The 18,416-nt window shown below is 39.8% G+C and overlaps 2 protein-coding genes across 14 annotated transcripts in view; one reads left to right on the top strand and one right to left on the bottom strand.

Moving 5' to 3' along the window:
• Positions 1-5,156, top strand: part of SNTB1 (syntrophin beta 1) — a 214,522-nt gene extending 209,366 nt beyond the window's left edge. Inside the window, exon 8 of the mRNA XM_059043450.2 lies at positions 2,402-5,156. Coding sequence (XP_058899433.1) covers positions 2,402-2,494 — 93 coding nt within the window. The 3' untranslated portion in view covers positions 2,495-5,156. The remainder of the gene's footprint in view (positions 1-2,401) is intronic.
• Positions 1-18,416, bottom strand: part of MTBP (MDM2 binding protein) — a 237,345-nt gene that overhangs the window by 136,347 nt on the left and 82,582 nt on the right. For 2 of the 13 annotated variants that reach the window (XM_059043447.2, XM_067017040.1), the window contains one exon: positions 14,316-14,659. The exons of 9 other annotated variants lie outside the window; for them this stretch is intronic. In XM_059043447.2, the coding sequence (XP_058899430.1) occupies positions 14,621-14,659 (39 nt within the window). In that variant the 3' untranslated portion in view covers positions 14,316-14,620. Of the gene's footprint in view, positions 1-14,315; positions 14,660-18,416 lie in introns of those variants that run through there. 2 more of the 13 variants (XM_059043445.2, XM_067017039.1) reach the window with 1 other exon arrangement.

The following is an 18,416-nucleotide window of genomic DNA, read 5'->3' as shown; positions in this document are numbered from 1 at the left end:
TCTGCCTGAGTGGAGAGAGGGCCAGACAAGGACCCAGAAGTTTTGAGCTCATATCAAAAAGTGTCCAACAAGATCAGCAAGTTTGTCAGTTAACGTAACATTTATACTTCTCATATCATTGCAAATTGCCCATGTATTTAAAATCATCATTTCCTGTGATCGTTACTGCCTACCATAGTGAAAATATATGTTACTCTAGTTCCACTGAAGGGTGAAGGTTGCACATTCTTCTACTGTCTAGCAAGTATAGTTCTCAAGAAGACATAGCATCTCATTTAAGCTGTGGAATGTAGAACTTCAAACAGGACCTTGATTTGGAACAACTAGGCTCTGTCTAGGTCCTTCCTAATCAACAAATATCTATTGACTCACACTTGATAACGGGGACAGGGGATATATAAAATGCAGAGATAAACCTCAATTTTAAAGATCTAGTCATTTTAACTCAGCTACTAGCCTTGCACAATTCTCCCTCTCCCTACTCCCCGTCTCTCTGAAGGAAAGGGCCAGGGCCACACTTGAAAGAGCATAGGAGGCTGAAATCTCAGTTTCAGCACCACTGTCCTAGATCATGCAATACTACTAGCCCCAGCGCAGTACCAGGTTTCTTCCTATGGGTGTCACAGGAGTCATGATGAAGTCAGTGCCCCATGGCTGACAGGTGATCTGAACTCACTTTCTGAGAACAATTTCCAGCCAGTCATTTTTCTAACCTTTAAAATGGATCCGCAGAATTTTATAGAATTTTGTTGTTTATTTGTGTGTTCAATCAGTAAATTCAGCCTGAAGCACCAGTTTGGAAAGAAGAAAGTGGTTGGAAAGTCCATTTTGCTGAGAATGCTTCTGGTTCAGTTGCTGTTCTATTCGTCACCCAGCTGTGCACTTTTTCCTACGGGTGACTACTCCCTAGCAGCAGGGAAAAGAACAAGAAGCAGTCTCCTGTTTTATCCATGGCTTGAAAATTCAAGGCTATTTTTGCCCATGAGGAAAAAATCACTTATGTCTAAATTTCAGCCTTTCTGCCTGTAATTACAACCTGACTTGAAAGACTCAGGAAGGACTGATTTTTTGCTGCCAGTATATTAGCCTGATAAGCTCAAGTTCAGACACAGCTCCCCCAAGGTCTAGCTATGCAACCCCCAGAGGCAGGTGCCAGGGAGGAGGAACGGAGCAGAGGTGAGCTGTACAAAATGCAATAAATTGAGGGTCAGGAGACCCTTGCTCTCTTTCTGAGTGTGGAACTAACTCACCAATTGTCTTGCGCAAGTACTTTTACTTCTTTGGATCTGAGTCTTTATCCATAAAATACAGTGACTGAAGTAGATAACCTTTAAGGTTACTTCTAAAAGTTGCATTCTGTGTTAGTGAAATAGAATATGGTGATAAAGCCCAGACTCTGGCATCAGATAGACCTGCGTTTGAGTCCATGCTTTCTCTTTACTGCAAGATCTATGATCTCAGAAAGTTTTATAACTTCTCCAAATCTTAGTTTCCCATATAAAACACAGAGACAGTAACGATAGCTACCTCACAGTGATTTTGTGAAAATTAAATAAGATAGTATATGGAAAATATTTAACACAGCACCTGGTTCATGCTAAATACAACTTAACTTTGCTGGATGTTATTTTATGATCAGGTTGTTATTCCCCAAGTGTCATCGACAGAACAGAATTGGGGACAGTGGATGAGAATTGGGAGTAACACACTCAAGGCGCCTGGATTAGGTCACAGGTGATAAACATTCAGCCTGTTAGGCTCTGACCACGTGCCCGCCCAGTAGGAACACATGGAAAAGATAAAACTTTAGAGGCCGTCTTAACAGACAAGTGATGTACGTGATTGCAACAGTCCGTGAGTATAGGACAGAGAGGACACAGCTGCTTCGATACCTGGGTTCTGCATTTTATGGTTTACAAGGAATTTTCACATACAGTATCTCATTTTAATACTCTACCCGCTGTGAGTTAGATAGGCCTGGGAAAAATTTTCAGTGCCTTGTCCAAGATTATGTACACATCTAAAAAGTGTTAGAACTAGGACTCAGTCTGTGATGCGAAATTTAGTACTGCCTCATACTGTACCTAATCCAACATAAATAATATCACTATCGTGATACCAAAAATAAATGGGTTAGTCAAGAAGGGCAACACTGATATTTATCCTATGGGTAAGTATAAATTTCACAGAACTTATTTTGGAAAAAAAGATATATGAGATGTAAGGAATAAGTTCAAAGAGCTATTGTTTTATCTCACTGGGGGGCAAGGATTTAAAAACAGAGTTGCTCCAGTTAACGCTTAAAAGCAGGAAGGGCATAGATCTGTTTGATGTGTAAATCACTATTTTCTATCAAGCATCAGTTTAAAATCTTTCATGTTCTCTTCTTTTTGAATTTCAGCAACTAGACCTTCATTCCTGCCCCAAGCCGATTGTTTTCATCATTCATTCCTTCCTGTCAGCTAAGATTACAAGGCTGGGGTTGGTGGCCTGAACAGAGAAGCGAATTGCGTTTGAGAAAAGGAGGGCTGCAGTGCCACCGAAAAGTGTCATATCAGACACCATTTGCAGTGATGCACCAGATGTAGCATGCCACTGTCAGCTTTAGATCCCAAGAGTCCTGTGTAACAGTCCCAGACTCCTCTGTCAATTTCAGCAACTATAAAGGGTACCTTCAGAAAAATTCCACAAGGACTATCAGAATAAAACTTTTTTTTTAGAACAGTAAAAAGGTAAAGAGGTGAGGCTGATTGGAAATACACAGCATAGCTTTTAAATAATGACAGTCAAGGACATGAACATTAGAACAGTGTGTGCAGATCTTAATCATACCAGTTTCTAGGCAACTGGTTCACCCAGGTAAGCAAGGGCTATATAGATGAGAAATGGACATTTTTCACCTCTCCCCTCCCCACCCCAGTAATAAGGACCCCTTGTTTTATTGTGCTTTTATTTCCTATTTCTAATTGAGTTCACTTTCGCTGGTAAGGAAAGAAAAGTACTTCAAATGGAAACCCACCTTTTATTTAAGTGTGAAACAGCTGTTACTTTTTCTTAATGAATTATCTTTTAATGATGTAGAATGATTCTGAAGTGTTCTTATTAGCATATGATGAGTGGGAATTAAATAAAGCATCAGATACTGTTCTGAGCTGTAAGCTGGTGGATTCTGAGCCAAAGTAGACTGCTTAAATTGCAAAGCTTTGCTGAAGAGTGGTGTGCCTGAAAGATGATTAATTCTGGGACTACACTCGGTCTGCTATCTTACAGCCATGACTTATAGTTTTATTTATAAAAGCAAATTATGGATTTTTTTTGAAAATTGTCAATGGAGATATATATATATATATATATATATATATATATATATATAATAATTCATGTGGGGTTAACTAATTTTCCCCATTTTGTGGTTTTCAATGGAAGTACTGAGCAATTTATTGGCCCTTGTTTCTGCCTATGCTTGTATGCATGCATTTGCAAGCAAGTAATAGAGCAGCCTTATATGATTCTGGTTAATGCTGGGTTTTACATAGAGAGCCAATGTCATAGTCAAACCCATCAAACCCATCAACAGCTCTTTTGGAATTCCAGGGAAATAATATAATGACCTGATATTTTTCTACAAGAATATTTTCAGACATCGTATAGCATGTTACTGATTTAACACTTCTGCTTTTACCTTTCAAAACAAATTCGCTGAAAACACACTGTTATTTGATTTTAAAGTCACTTTCCTCAAATCTTGAAAATTAGCTCTAGAATTTCTGTATTTGTAACCATTCTCTCCCCTATAGTTTTACATAGACAAATGTTCCAGGTTAGGTTTGTGTGTTATTTTTCAGAACCGTATTTTAGCAAATACCTATGCAAAGAGCTTTAAAAAGTAAAACGTTTAAAAGAATGTGATTTTGTTCACTCAGATACATGTGTTTCTTGAGTTTTACTTTAGATCAGCATTTTATTTTAGATCAGTGTTTCCCCAAAGTAATACAAATAGCATGTAATACAAGTTCCAAGGGGCATTGATTGACTGGTGTTTTGTCGGGGGGTGGGAATTAAAGGGGTTGGTCATCAAAAACGTTTGTTCAATACTGAGTTTAAAAATGTTAAACAGATTTCATGATTGCAGGCCTCCTCAAAGACTTTATTGCACGTTGCGACTCTGCAAGGGGGGGCAGTCCAGTGTGCCATTCCTAACGCTTACCTACAGAACTCCTCTCTAAAGGAGCATCTTGTGAAGCTAGTGTTAAAACACACACACACAAAACAAAACAAAACAAAAAAACCATTTTGGAAAACACAGCTTTAGGACACTGATTTTGTTTTGTTTCCTATTTTGAAATGCTAAAGAGTGAAGTCCCAGCCTGAATATTGCAGGAAAGCTTTGATGAATTGTAAATTGTAACGTACTATATATTTTCAAAAACACTGGAATGTTGTTCCATGAGAGAATTATACTCGTGTATTGTAAATAACATATTAAAATACATATATTAATGCCAATAGCTTAATTCAACAATGTGTAATCTAAGGTGCTCAGTACTACATGAAGTGTAAGTTAATTACTCATAATTTAGTTGCAGAGATCCTATTATATATTTATAGACAAAATGATCATAATTACAAATATTATTTCTTCATCACTTGAGTTTTGGACTGATTAATATCTGGATGCGGGTCAACAGAAATTACATTCTCCGTGTTTATAAAAGTTTAATTTAAATATTTATATTTTAGAAAAATATATTTGAATAAAGTTAATGCATTTTCTGAATTAAAATGTATTAGCAAGAAATAGAAAATTTTACTAAGAGAATTGTGTATATAAATCATTTTTCTTCCTCAAAGTTAAATTGTATCATATCAGAGTGGCTATGATGAAACCATTTAAATACTCATTTTTTTCTCATTCTGAATTCAACAGGTTATAACTTTACACTGTAGATTTAATCTTGTTGATGTGTGTTATGAATGTTGTGAATAACACAAACTCATACATTTGGCTCGTGCGTGGGTACGGTTAGCAAATTGACTGAGTGATTTTGGCGGGTTTGTTTTTGTCCTGTTCCCTCTGTGCTCAATCTGTTTCTTATTTGAGTTGATGATTTATTAAACTCACAATGTCTGTCCTTTTAGGGGCAAACCAACACCAATGAACGATGTCTTCATCTATATTTTGTGGGAAGCTGCCCATTTGTTAGATGTGATTAGGTGAGCCCTTTGGTGTGGTGACCTATTTTTCAACCATCCCATTGGAATGTAAAGAAAGCCAACAGGAAGATTGCTATCAATTTTTTTTCTGACTTGAATTAAGTAGGAGGAACAAAACTATAAACCTATTCAAAAAAACACTCAGGCACAGACATTTCATTAATTCTATCAACTGATGCATTAAAATGCTGAAAAAATGCATGTTTCTTTATCCAGATGCTTCAACCCTGCTTGGTTGAAGTCAGAAGGAGGTCTTAATGGGCAGAAGGGTTCTTCTGAAATTAATGAGCAGGGCCTTTCTGGCCCCTGTTACAAATACTGGATACTCTATCTTGAGGGGATTGGAGTAGACTGGGGTAAGGGAGTAAGTTTTTTTTGTTTGTTTTGTTTTTGTTTTTGTTTTTTTGCAGTACACGGGCCTCTCACTGCTGTGGCCTCTCCCGTTGCGGAGCACAGGCTCCGGACGCGCAGGCTCAGCGGCCATGGCTCACGGGCCCAGCCGCTCCGCGGCATGTGGGATCCTCCCGGACCGGAGCACGAACCCATGTCCCCTGCATCGGCAGGCGGACTCTCAACCACTGCGCCACCAGGGAAGCCCAGGGAGTAAGTTTTGAATGTACCATGAGTTAAAAAAAAAAAAAATGTGCCTATGTTTATAGCACTATGGATATCATATAAAACTGATATATGAATTAAATAAATATTCATCTCTGAATATGGTGGGCTGGCTGGTGGTTTCCTGATAGCCACTGAGGGATATGGGAGTGTAAAGACACATCCTGTTAGTCTGCCTCCAAGACTGGCCTTGAAAGGTGCTCGTGGGTGGAGGTGGGGGATGATGCCACTAGCAATTTTTCTGTTTGTTTTTGTGTGTATAGTTCCAGGATGGGTCTTTACCTGGGGCTTAGGGCTTTCAACTCTCATTTTAACTAAATTTTCATGGGATTTTACCTGTACACCAAGCTCCAAATACTCAAATTCTCTGTAGAATTTGGTTCGTGTCTAAGTTATTTGTAATAAATGTAACAGGCTGGGGTTGAGAAGTCTTTTACTATTTGAAAATTTAGTAGTATTGAGATTTAGAAGTGTAGAATCTGTTTTGAAGAGACTTCAGAGGTCATCAAGCGCATTATTGCTCAAAGTTTACCTATAATTTTAGCAATACTACCTTAGTATTGATATTTTAGGATATGGAATTTGCTAGTAATATAGCAACATGGTGTATACATATAAAAATGAATGTACACAAATTATAATTTTTGGAAAAATCTGTACCACCACCACATAAACTATAATCCAAGTACTACGTTTTGAGAAACACTGACCTTGTAGCATATGCCAGTAAATTCAGGAATCTCTTCCTGAACATCCCTTGTACTTGTTCATTCCACCTGAAATGGAAAATTTTCAGCTATGGGGAGGGGGCTTCTTATCTCCTGAGGCCGGCCATCCCATTGCCGGATGGCTAGAGTTGTAAGAAAGTTCTTACACTCGTAGAGCCAAAACTTAACGTCTGTGTCAACTTTAGTCATCACCCTGTTCTACTCTAGAAAACACTGAAAGTCCAATCTCTTTTCCATGTGAGTGTCCTGTATAAAAGACAAATCAAGCCTGGGGGCTCCTAGGTAATATAAAATGATCTGAAAATGGCTTTAAATAGGATATTTAAACTTCCTTGTTTTTATCTTTAAAGAACCAATTGGCCAAGATTAAAGCTTCCACAATACTTAGTGGTGGGAAGTGATGGGAAAACAGGCATTTATACACCCATTAGTAGGTATGTATTTGGCAATAATTTGGAGGGCAATTTTGCAATATCTATAAAAATTTACAAATACATGTACCTTTTGACTTATGGGAATTTGTCCTACAGATATATCACAGAAGTGCACAGACTAATGTATAAAGATCATCTTTGCAGCAACATTCGTAACAAGAAGCTGAAAAGGTCAACATGACCGTCGATAGAGCTAAATAAATCATGGCTCACCGATGCATCAGAATATTCTGCAGCTGTTACAAAGAATGGTCCATCTAATATGGACAAAATTTCTAAATGCAAGTTCTGCAAACTGCAGGTACAGATACAGATATGTAGATATATATAGCCCATTTGTTCTTTAAAAAGAAGTGGTTCTCAAGAAGAATGGTACTGCGGGGCATTTGGAAGTCTGTGCTCGTGTTGTCACAATGATGGGGCTGGGACGGGTGAAGGGGTGCAGGAGTATGACGCTAATCAGTTCGATGAACAAGAGTCAGGGTTGGTTAGATTCCCTGCAATGGGACGACAGTCCTCACATCCAACAGAAGCATTTCCCACACCATTTTTGTGCACTCTGAGTTAGATGAAAAACGCGTATAATGATCTGAGCCTAGACCCGACTACATTTTACAGATGAAAACATTTTTTGACTGATTCAATATACTCTGAATTTTCTAGGTATACAACTACCATGCATGTGGAAGAAAGGTTGTGTTTTTGTTTTGCTCAGGGCATTTTATAAAAACAAGTCACTGGTAGCGAGTGTGTTTGTGGTACTTGAGTCAAACACATGACAGCTATTATATGTGCCTCATTCATGCTGAATCCAACTAAAAGTCAAATATTCGACTACCTCATTTTGTCTTTCAGTGTAGTAGTACCCCAGCTTCTCCATACTGAAATGCATATTATCTTATTATCGTTCATCTTTTCTAAAACTTCTTTACAATTAGAGGATATCAATTAAAAAAAATTTCTGAGTGCATGTAGGTTAGATTACTCTACTAGGCATACCCTGTGTTATCTCCTCAGATTCCCTCAATGCGATTGTCTGGTCTCCCAGACTTTTCAGCTGCTTATTCAACTTCAGGCATCACCACAGACAGCTCTGCTTGACCTAAGTGTTTCTGCCACTTAGAGCCAATCCATTGCTTGCCTGGAAACGCTGCTTCCCCTGACCTCTCCCCTGGGCTGCTGCCAAGGCTGAGAAGAGACATACTTGCATTTCTGGGTTCTGTCGTTAATGCCAGACTTGGATGAAAAGCCACTCTTGTAGGGCATAGGAACTGGTGTCCTGAGCAGCTGCTAAAGGTAGATGACCTGAGCAGCCCTGATCTGTAGGCGATTTATTTAAACCTTTGTGGAGCCAAACAGGAGATAATCATAGGAAGGAGCTGAGCAGAGAATCTTCCTCTGCCTCCTTCCTGTGGACCCTCCATGCACCATATATCCTGAGAGGCAGCCTATGTGACTGCACACCTGCTAGGTGACTGGCTGTGTCTCTCTGGGCTTCATGAAGCAGCAGCCAGTGTCATCATCCATCACTTACCTGCCTTGCTTCCCTGCCTTCGCTGCCTTCTGCCCCCTTCTTGTCTTCACTCTCAGTGAAGGCCTTGGAATCAGGCCTCCTAAATAAAGCATCAGCACCTAATCCTTGCCTCCTGTTTCATTTTCTAGGGAACTTGGCCTAAGACCAGTATTTATGAATTTCACCTGATGACAGCAAAGGGGACATTAAAAGGGGTGTTGGGTCTGCTCGGTTGAGGAGCAATAGGCGTGTGTATAATATGCTTGTACTCGTATAAAAATGTCCACAAGGATACATATTTTAAAAAAGGCCTCTTGGGCTTCCCTGGTGGCGCAGTGGTTGAGAATCCGCCTGCAGATGTAGGGGACATGGGTTCGTGCCCCGGTCCGGGAAGATCCCACATGCCGCGGAGCGGCTGGGCCCGTGAGCCATGGCCGCTGAGCCTGCACGTCCGGAGCCTGTGCTCCGCAAAGGGAGAGGCCACAACAGTGAGAGGCCCGCATACCGCAAAAAAAAAAAAAAAAAAAAAAAAAGGCCTCTTACTATCAGTTACTGCTGAGAAATGGGGCCAGGGATCGTATGGCCGTAATACCCACTATATTACATGAACTTCTTAAATGTGCATTTAAAAATCCTCTTTTAAAAAAGGTTTTCTTTTTATGGGTAAGCAATGTTCTGATAGTAGTGAATAATATTTTTAACTTGTTTATAAAATCTTGAATAATAGAACTATTTGAATATAGGACCGGAAATTGATGATCATGTCACCCAGTCCTCTAAATTACACTAAATTGGATTTCACTAGGGGAAGTAAGTCTAATACCTCATTAAAATAACTAAACTAACCCTGACTCTAGTCGCGGGCAGAGCCCATCCTGCTCTCACACTTGGCCTGATGGCTATGATTCTGCCTTAGCTTGGAGCAGCGCCTGGGAATGTTGAAAAAAAAACTTTGTTCTTTTCAAGAAATAAAGCCAGTTATATTTTCAGCAACCTTCAACTGTAATTCTTTGGATGAATATAGTCTATTTCTTCCCAAGAACTCAAAGGAAAGACCTTCACAACACCTCATTAATTGCGGTGTCTCTGCTTTGTAATTTTCCCCTGCACAAGGGGTGAAGGAAATGCTTCCTCTGCAAGTTTTCTGGGTCTCACGAGAAAGGCAAATTCAGAAAGAAGCTATTTCTTTCTTCAAGTCAGGCCTTCGAACTAAGGCCTTAATCAGTGAAGTTTTTGCAACTTTCCTTCTTGCACCTGGCCTCTCAATGAATTCTTCAACGTGAACAGAACCTAATGTTTACACAAAACAAACCACCTCTCAACCTAGTGGCTTAGAACACAGTGGCATATTATCTCACTATTCTGTGGGTTGCCTGGGCTCACTCACAGAATAAGGCTGTACGTAGCTGGAGCATTCTGTTGGACTGGAAGGTCCAAGATGCCTCACTCACTGTCTTGCAGCCGGTCTGGCTGTCTGCTGGGTCACCTCAGTTCTCTTTCGTATGGCCTCTCAACCTCTATCTAGTAGGCTAGACCAGTTCCCTTATGTGCCTACCTTACATTCAGGCAAGGTTCTACAAGAGCAAACCGGAAGCTGCAAGATGGTCAAAGCCTAGGTTCTAGCTCACACTACGTCATTTATACCATATTCTACCAGTCAAAGCAAGTCACACTGCCAGCCCAGATGCACGGACGAGGGAGATAGACTCCATCTCTTGATGGGAGGAGCTCAAAGCTTTGTGGCCATGTTAAACCGACTGCATTCCACTCTCTGGCCACAATTATTTTCATTTCTCTTACATACAAAATATGCTCATTTGCTCCCAATATGGGATAAAGCCCAATATTTCATGATTTTCATCAGTCCAGATAGGGATGAGACTCAGGGTGTGGCTCTTAAAAATCCGGAATACTGTGACCTAAGAAACCTAAGTTAACTGCCATCCCTATGTCCAACATACAATGGTGAGGCAGGGACAGGTTAACTGCAGCAGACACTTCCTTTGTTAAGGGACTAATCACTAGTTCATAGTAATTCCGAAATCCAGTTGGGCACGTGTTACCACTTGTCCCCTGCCAGGGCAGGGGATGTGAACCAGGGTTCACTTCTGCTACCTGGGAGTGCTACTCTAATCCATTACTCTTGGCTCTGCCCTTTGGCCTTTTGGCTTTGACTTTCTTAAGAGTCTTTCTTTTCCATAAAAAAAAAGTCCATGTTTGCAACTGAACAGTTTTCTCATCCTGCTTCATGCCCACTGAAATTTGGTGGCTCAGAAGTCTCTTTTCATTTTGATACAAGTTCCTTAAAATTTTATGGACTTTCTGTTGCTAAGAAAATTCAATGGAGAAAGAACAGTCTTTTCAACAAATTATGCTGGTAAAACTGGATACCTGTATGTCAAAGAATGATGGTGGATCCCTTCTTCACACCATACACAAAAATTAACTCAAAATGGATCATAGACTTAAATGTAAGAGATAAAACCATCAAGTAGAAGGACAGAATTGGAGAAAATACTTGTAAATCATAGATAAGGGACTAGAATCCAGAAAAATATAAAGAATTCTTATAACTCAACGATAAAAAGAGAAATAATCCCACCTAAAAGTCCTTAAAAAAGGATTTGGTGGACATTTGCCAAAAGAAAATATGCAAATGGCCAATAAGCATGTGAAAAGATGCTCAACACTTATCAGAGAAATGCAAATCAAAACCACTATGAGATATTACCTCACATTTCCTATCATTTGTCAGAAGAAAAATAATAAGTACTAGCAAGGATGTGGAGGAATTGGAACTGCTGGTGGAAATGTCAAGGGGTGCAGCTGCTTTGGAAAACAGTCTGCCCTAACAGTTACTGTTGAATATATAGTCCAACAATTCCACTTCTAGGCATATACCCAAGATAACTGGAAATACATGTCTATGCCAAAACTTATATATAAACCTCCATAGTAGCATTGCTCATGACAGCCAAAAAGTAGAATCAGCCCAAATGTGCATCAACTGATGAACAGATAAACAAAATGTGGCAGATTCATACAGTGAAACGCCGATACATGCTACAACATGGGTGAACCGTGAATACCTCATGCTAAGTAAAAGGAACCAGACACAAAAGACCATAAATTGTATTAGTCCACGTACATCAAATGTGCAGAATAGGCAAATCCAGAGAACAGAAAGCAGGTTGCCAGTGGTGAACAGAAAATGACTGCTAGTAGATATGGAATTTCTACTGGGGTGATGAAAATGTTACGGAATTAAGACAGTGGTGATGATTACACAACTTTGTGGATATACTAAAACCTGCTAAATTATACACCATAAAGGGTGAATTTTGTAATATGTGAATTACATCCCCAATAAAATTTGTGGGCTTTCTATGTATCAAGTTATAGTCTAGTCTATTAGATGAAAACCACACCCACAATTCTTTTCAGGACAGGTCCTCTTTACTTTGGGTGTCAGAGTGCTATGGTCCAACAACCTGAAGATTCTTAAAAACCCTTTTGTCTTGCTAAGAGAGTTTACTTTAAATATTTCAAAGGTCTTAATAAAGAATTATATTGCTAAACCTTTGGTTTGATCTTTTTCTTGAGACTATTACTTACTTGGAGAATATTCTGCCATTAGAGATACTAGAAGCAGGAAAACATTTTATTTTCCAATCCAGAATGTTCTAAGCCCTCTGTATCTCCTCAAAATGCTGCTAGAAAACTGAACAGTCCCTCCTCTTGTTCATCTATCTTGTCCTGCACCTTATTGTATTCAGCCGAATAAACAAACAAATGGCTCAATGACACTTTTTAGCATTCTGTCTGGAAATAACCTTAACTAGATCCATGAGTTCCATTTGGTACAAATTCTCTTTTCCAGGTTATGTAGGCAACAATTTTGCCAAATGTATCATCACTATGTAACGGAGCTGAGCTAGTCCAGCCCTGTGGCTCCCTCTTTATCCAAAAAAGAGTCCTTATAAAGAGTGGGAGCTTTAGGCATTATTCCCAGCACTGGGAAATAACTCCTCAGAACAGCTGATATCTAAGCTTAGCCTATATTCTCCCTCCCACATGCTTTTCAAGGTCCCGGTCATATTTATTGTATACAGAGACAGAACAACTGGTCAGCAGGGTTCCTCTCCTGGAACATAGCCCAAAGTATGTACAGCTGAACCTCAGTTCAGCCTGCCTTTTCTTCCATGACCTTTAGTCTATTCCAAAAATTGACCTGAAGTCTTTGGGCCTTTTAGATCTCTCCTCTGTACCTGCTTTCAAATTTATCTGAAATATCTTGTCACTTTTTACTTTGAAATATTTTTTATGGGAAGTTCACAAAAGGTATGAGCACAGCATGGAAGTTAAGTTAAAGTAGTATCTGAGTATGGAAAGCATGCAGGGATAGGGAAGGCTTGTAACTCCCCTTCTCCAGAAGCCCAAATAAGGGAGGCTGCAGCCCAAACCTCTGACCCTGTGGGAGTCTACGCCCTGACGTGAATAATGTGGAGTCAGCTTTGGAATTCCAGGAAGGCATCTAGAAATTTAGGACTTAATTTCTTTGACCAATTAAATTTACGAAAAAGCAGCCAACATATTTTTTTAAATGTTCACCCTCACTATTTTCAGCCATCAGAAAAGGAAATGGGGACTCTGCTGGTGGGTGTACAAACTGATCTCTCAGAAAGGCAATTTGGAAAAATTTACCAAAAATCACAAATTGCACTCTGAAAAACTTATACTAAGGAATAATCAGTGATGTACCAGGAATATTGATTAAAGTTATATTTTTAATAGGGAAAAATTGAGCTCATATGTCCAACAGTGAGGGATTAATTTAACAAATTGTGTTCCATTTGTATCATGCAGTTATTAAAATGATATATGATATAAAAATCATTTTATATCATATATAATTAAGTCATATCACATTGTTAAGTGAAAAATAGGCTATAAATTAATGTACATATACACACACATCACACATATAAACACACGTACACAAACATACACACAAGTATGACACCAATTTTGAAAATATCTTAAACATAATGTTTAAAAATATTAACAGTGTAAAGATGTTAAAAAAAAATAATTAAATGATAAAAAAAAAAAAAATATTAACAGTGGGGCTCCCCTGGTGGCGCAGTGGTTGGGAATCCGCCTGCCAATGCAGGGGACACGGGTTTGTGCCCCGGTCCGGGAAGATCCCACATGCCGTGGAGCGGCTGGGCCCGTGAGCCATGGCCACTGAGCCTGTGCGTTCGGAGCCTGTGGGTCCGGGAGCCTGTGCTCCGCAACGGGAGAGGCCGCAACGGGAGAGGCCGCAACAGTGAGAGGCCCCCACGTACCACAAAAAAAAAAAAAAAAAAAAAAAAAAAAAAAAAATATATATATATATATATATATATATATATATAAATTAACAGTGGTTACCTATAGACAGAAACAATGTTAGAATTTTTTTCCACTCTTTTTTGTATTTTCCACATTTTCCAGATTTTCTGCCATGGGAAAAGATATATTTTTTTCTGGGAGTCTGTACTTAGTCATTTTCACTGTGTCTTATTTTCATAAGTTTTGCTCTTTCTTCATTTTTGATCCCAAATAAACATGAATAGCTCCAACAGTGGTGGCTCTAGGGCACGGGTAAGGGAACATGGCTAACTGTGTGAATTTTCTTGCCAATATTTTCTAAATCAGAGGCCGTCCAATAAATCATACTATTGGAACACATGAGAAAAACCACTGGAAATGTCTTACCTAAGACTCATTAATTTAAATAGGCCTAACAACAGACATTTACCAAGAAGTAAAGAAATATCTTTTTCTATTTATTGGAATAATTAAATAAGCAAGAGTAAAATTTGTAAACATATATAAAAATATTAACTTAAAAAATTAAAATATAGTAAAACTATAAAATAAGTATATAATTAAAAATACATTAACTGAGCAACCTCAAAACTATATAAATATAGGATATTTATGAAATTCTTTAGAGATGTAACATCTAATCTTTGAATAAAGTTTGAAATTTGTTTGTAATTTTCAAACTATGGAAGGAAAAAGTAAATAATAGCTCTGTCCAATTTATAATTATCCAAAGAGAATGATTCTTATTTCTTGTTTGTCTTTTCTAATACCCATTCAATCACCTAGGGAGAGAAAAAAATATGATTATGGTACATTTCTATTGGAAACACAAGTGATAGAAAAAGATATTGTTAAAACTTCAAAAGAGTATGATAGAAAATTTAAAGCAAAAACTAACCTGTCAAAATCTTAAAATATATATTATCTTGAAAATACATTTGATTAGAGGTTACCAGTGGGGACAGGGAAAGGAGAAGGAGCAAAATAGGAGTATGAGATTAAGAAGTACAAACTATTATGTATAAAATAAGCTACAAGGATATATTGTACAACACAGGGAACAGAGCCAAGATTTTTATAATAATTATAAATGGAGTATAACCTTTAAAAATTGTGACTCACTATATTGTACACCTGTAACTTACATATTATACATCAACTATACTTCAATTAAAAAAAAAACTAAGGAAATGATTATCACACACAAAAAGTTACCTCCAGAGGTGATGCAGTGGGATATGGTGGGGAAGGGATTCTTTGGGGGTTTCCAAGGTCCCCACAATATTTTATTTCCCAGGTTGAACAGTGAGTGATCCCAAGGATATTCTCTTTTAAAATTATTTTTTAAAATTGTATGTGTTTCTTTGCGTATGTGTATACATATTACATATTAGATCATGAATTTTTAAATGGAAAAAAAATCCACATTTTATTTTCTTCCTCAAGAACACTTTTTGCTGAACTTCTGCTGCAGAATACAATAGTGTTGAGACAGAGAAGACGGCGGAAGAGTAAGACACGGAGATCACCTGCCTCCCCACAGATACATCAGCAATACATCTACACGTGGAATTGCTCCTATAGAACACCCACTGAACGCTGGCAGAAGACTTCAGCCCTTCCAAAAGGCAAGAAACTCCCCCACGTACCTGGGTAGTGCAAAAGAAAAAACAGAGACAAAAGAATAGGGACGGGACCTGCACCAGTGCGAGGAAGCTGTGAAGGAGGAAAAGTTTCCACACACTAGAAACCCCTTCATGGGCAGGGGCTGTGGATGGCGGAGGGGGCAACCTTTGGAGCCACGGAGGAGAGCGCAGCAACAGGGGTGCGGAGGACAAAGAGGAGAGATTCCTTCACGGAAGATCGGCGCTGACCGGCACTCACCAGCCCGAGAGGCTTGTCTGCTCACCCGCCGGGGTGGGCGGGGGCTGGGAGCTGAGGCTCGGGCTTCGGTCAGATCCCAGGGAGAGGCCTGCCGGCGCGAACACAGCCTGAAGGGGTGAGTGCGCCATGGCTAGCCGGGAGGGAGTCCGGGAAAAGTCTGGAGCTGCCGAAGAGGCAAGAGACATTTTCTTCCCTCTTTGCTTCCTGGTGCACGAGGAGAGGGGATTAAGCGCGCCGCTTAAAGGAGCTCCAGAGACGGGCGCGAGCCATGGGGATCAGCGCGGACAACAGAGACGGGCATGAGACGCTAAGGCTGCAGCTGCCACCACCAAGAAGCCCGTGTGCGAGCACAGGTCACTCTCCACACCTCCCCTCCCAGGAGCCTGTGCAGCCCGCCACTGCCAGGGTCCGGGGATCCAGGGACAACTTCCCCGGGAGAACGCACGGCGCACCTCAGGCTGGTGCAACGTCACAGTAGCCTCTGCCGCCGCAGGCTCGCCCCGCACTCCGTGCCCCTACCCCCACCACCACCCCCCAGCCAGAGTGAGCCACAGCCCGCGAATCAGCTGCTCCTTTAACCCCGTCCTGTCTGAGCGAAGAGCAGACGCCCTCAGGCAACCTACACGCAGAGGCGGGTCCAAATCCAAAGCTGAACCCCCAGAGCTGTGCGAACAAAGAAGAGAGGGGGAAGTCTCTCCCAGCAGCCTCAGAAGCAGCGGATTAAAGCTCCACAATCAACTTGATGTACCCTGCATCTGTGGAACACCTGAATAGACAACGAATCATCCCAAATTGAGGAGGTGGACTTTGGGAGCAAGATATATTATTTTTTCCACCTTTTTCTCTTTTTGTGAGTGTGTATGTGTATGTGCTTCTGTGTGAGGCTCTGTCTATATAGCTTTGCTTTCACGATTTGTCCTAGGGTTCTGACCGTCCTGGTTTTTTGTTTTGTTTTGTTTTGTTTTACTTTTTAAAATTTTTCTTCTTAATAATTACTTTTTATTTTAATAACTTTATTTTATTTTATCCTACTTTATTTTATCCTCTCTCTCTCTCTCTCTCCCTCCCTTCCTCCCTCTCTCTCTCTTTCTTATTTTTTCTCCTTTTATTCTGAGCCATGTGGATGAAAGGCTCTTGGTGCTCCAGCCAGGCGTCAGGGCTGTGCCCCTGAAGTGGGAGAGCCAACCTCAGGACACTGGTCCACAAGAGACCTCCCAGCTCCACGTAATATCAAATGGTGAAAATCTCCCAGAGATCTCCATCTCAACACCAAGATCCAGCTTCACTCAACGACCAGCAAGCTACAGTGCTGGACACCCTATGACAAACAACAAGCAACACAGGAACACAGCCCCATCCATTAGCAGAGAGGCTGCCTAAAATCATAATAAGGCTACAGACACCCCAAAACACACCACCAGACATGGACCTGCCCAACAGAAAGACAAGATCCACCCTCATCCACCAGAACACAGGCACTAGTCTCCTCAACCAGGAAAACTACTCAACCCACTGAACCAACCTTAACCACTGGGGACAGACACCAAAAACAATGGGAACTATGAATCTGCAGCCTGTGAAAAGGAGACCCCAAACACAGTAAGATAAGCAAAATGAGAAGACAGAAAAACACACAGCAGATGAAGGAGCAAGGTAAAAATCCATCAGACCTAACAAATGAAGAGGAAATAGGCAGTCTACCTGAAAAAGAATTCAGAATAATGATAGTAAAGATGACCCCAAATCTTGGAAACAGAATAGAGAAAATGCAAGAAACATTTAACAAGGACCTAGAAGAAATAAAGAGGAAGCAAGCAATAATGAACACCACAATAAATGAAATTAAAAATACTCTAGATGGGATCAGTAGCAGAATAACTGAGGGAGAAGAACGGATAAGTGACCTGGAAGATAAAATAGTAGAAATTACTACTGCAGAGCAGAATAAAGAAAAAAGAATGAAAAGAACTGAGGACAGTCTCAGAGACCTCTGGGACAACATTAAACGCACCAACATTCGAATTATAGGGGTCCCAGAAGAAGAAGAGAAAAAGAAAGGGACTGAGAAAATATTTGAAGAGATTATAGTTGAAAACTTCTCTAATATGGGAAAGGAAATAATCAAGTCCAGGAAGCACAGAGTCCCATACAGGATAAATCCAAGGAGAAACATGCCAAGATACACAGTAATAAAAGTGGCAAAAATTAAAGACAAAGAAAAATTATTAATATTAATATATTAATAAATTTGATTAACATTAATCAAACTATCAAAAGTTAAATACAAAGAAAACATATTAAAAGCAGCAAGGGAAAAACCAACAAATAACATACAAGGGAATCCCCATAAGGTTAACAACTGATCTTTCAGCAGAAACTCTGCAAGCCAGAAGGGAGTGGCAGAACATATTTAAAGTGATGAAGGAGAAAAACCTACAACCAAGGTGACTGTCCCCAGCAAGGATCTCATTCAGATTTGATGGAGAAATTAAAACCTTTACAGACAAGCAAAAGCTGAGAGAGTTCAGCACCACCCAACCAGCTTTACAACAAATGCTAAAGGAACTTCTCTAGGCAAAAAACACAAGAGAAGGAAAAGACCTATAAGAACAAACCCGAAACAATTAAGTATATGGTAATAGGAACATACATATA

Source organism: Kogia breviceps, chromosome 17 (assembly GCF_026419965.1).
Source record: "Kogia breviceps isolate mKogBre1 chromosome 17, mKogBre1 haplotype 1, whole genome shotgun sequence".
NCBI classification, from domain to species: Eukaryota; Metazoa; Chordata; class Mammalia; order Artiodactyla; family Physeteridae; genus Kogia; species Kogia breviceps.
The sequence above is the reverse complement of the archived record's forward strand: the minus strand, read 5'-3'. Positions and strand labels throughout refer to the sequence as shown.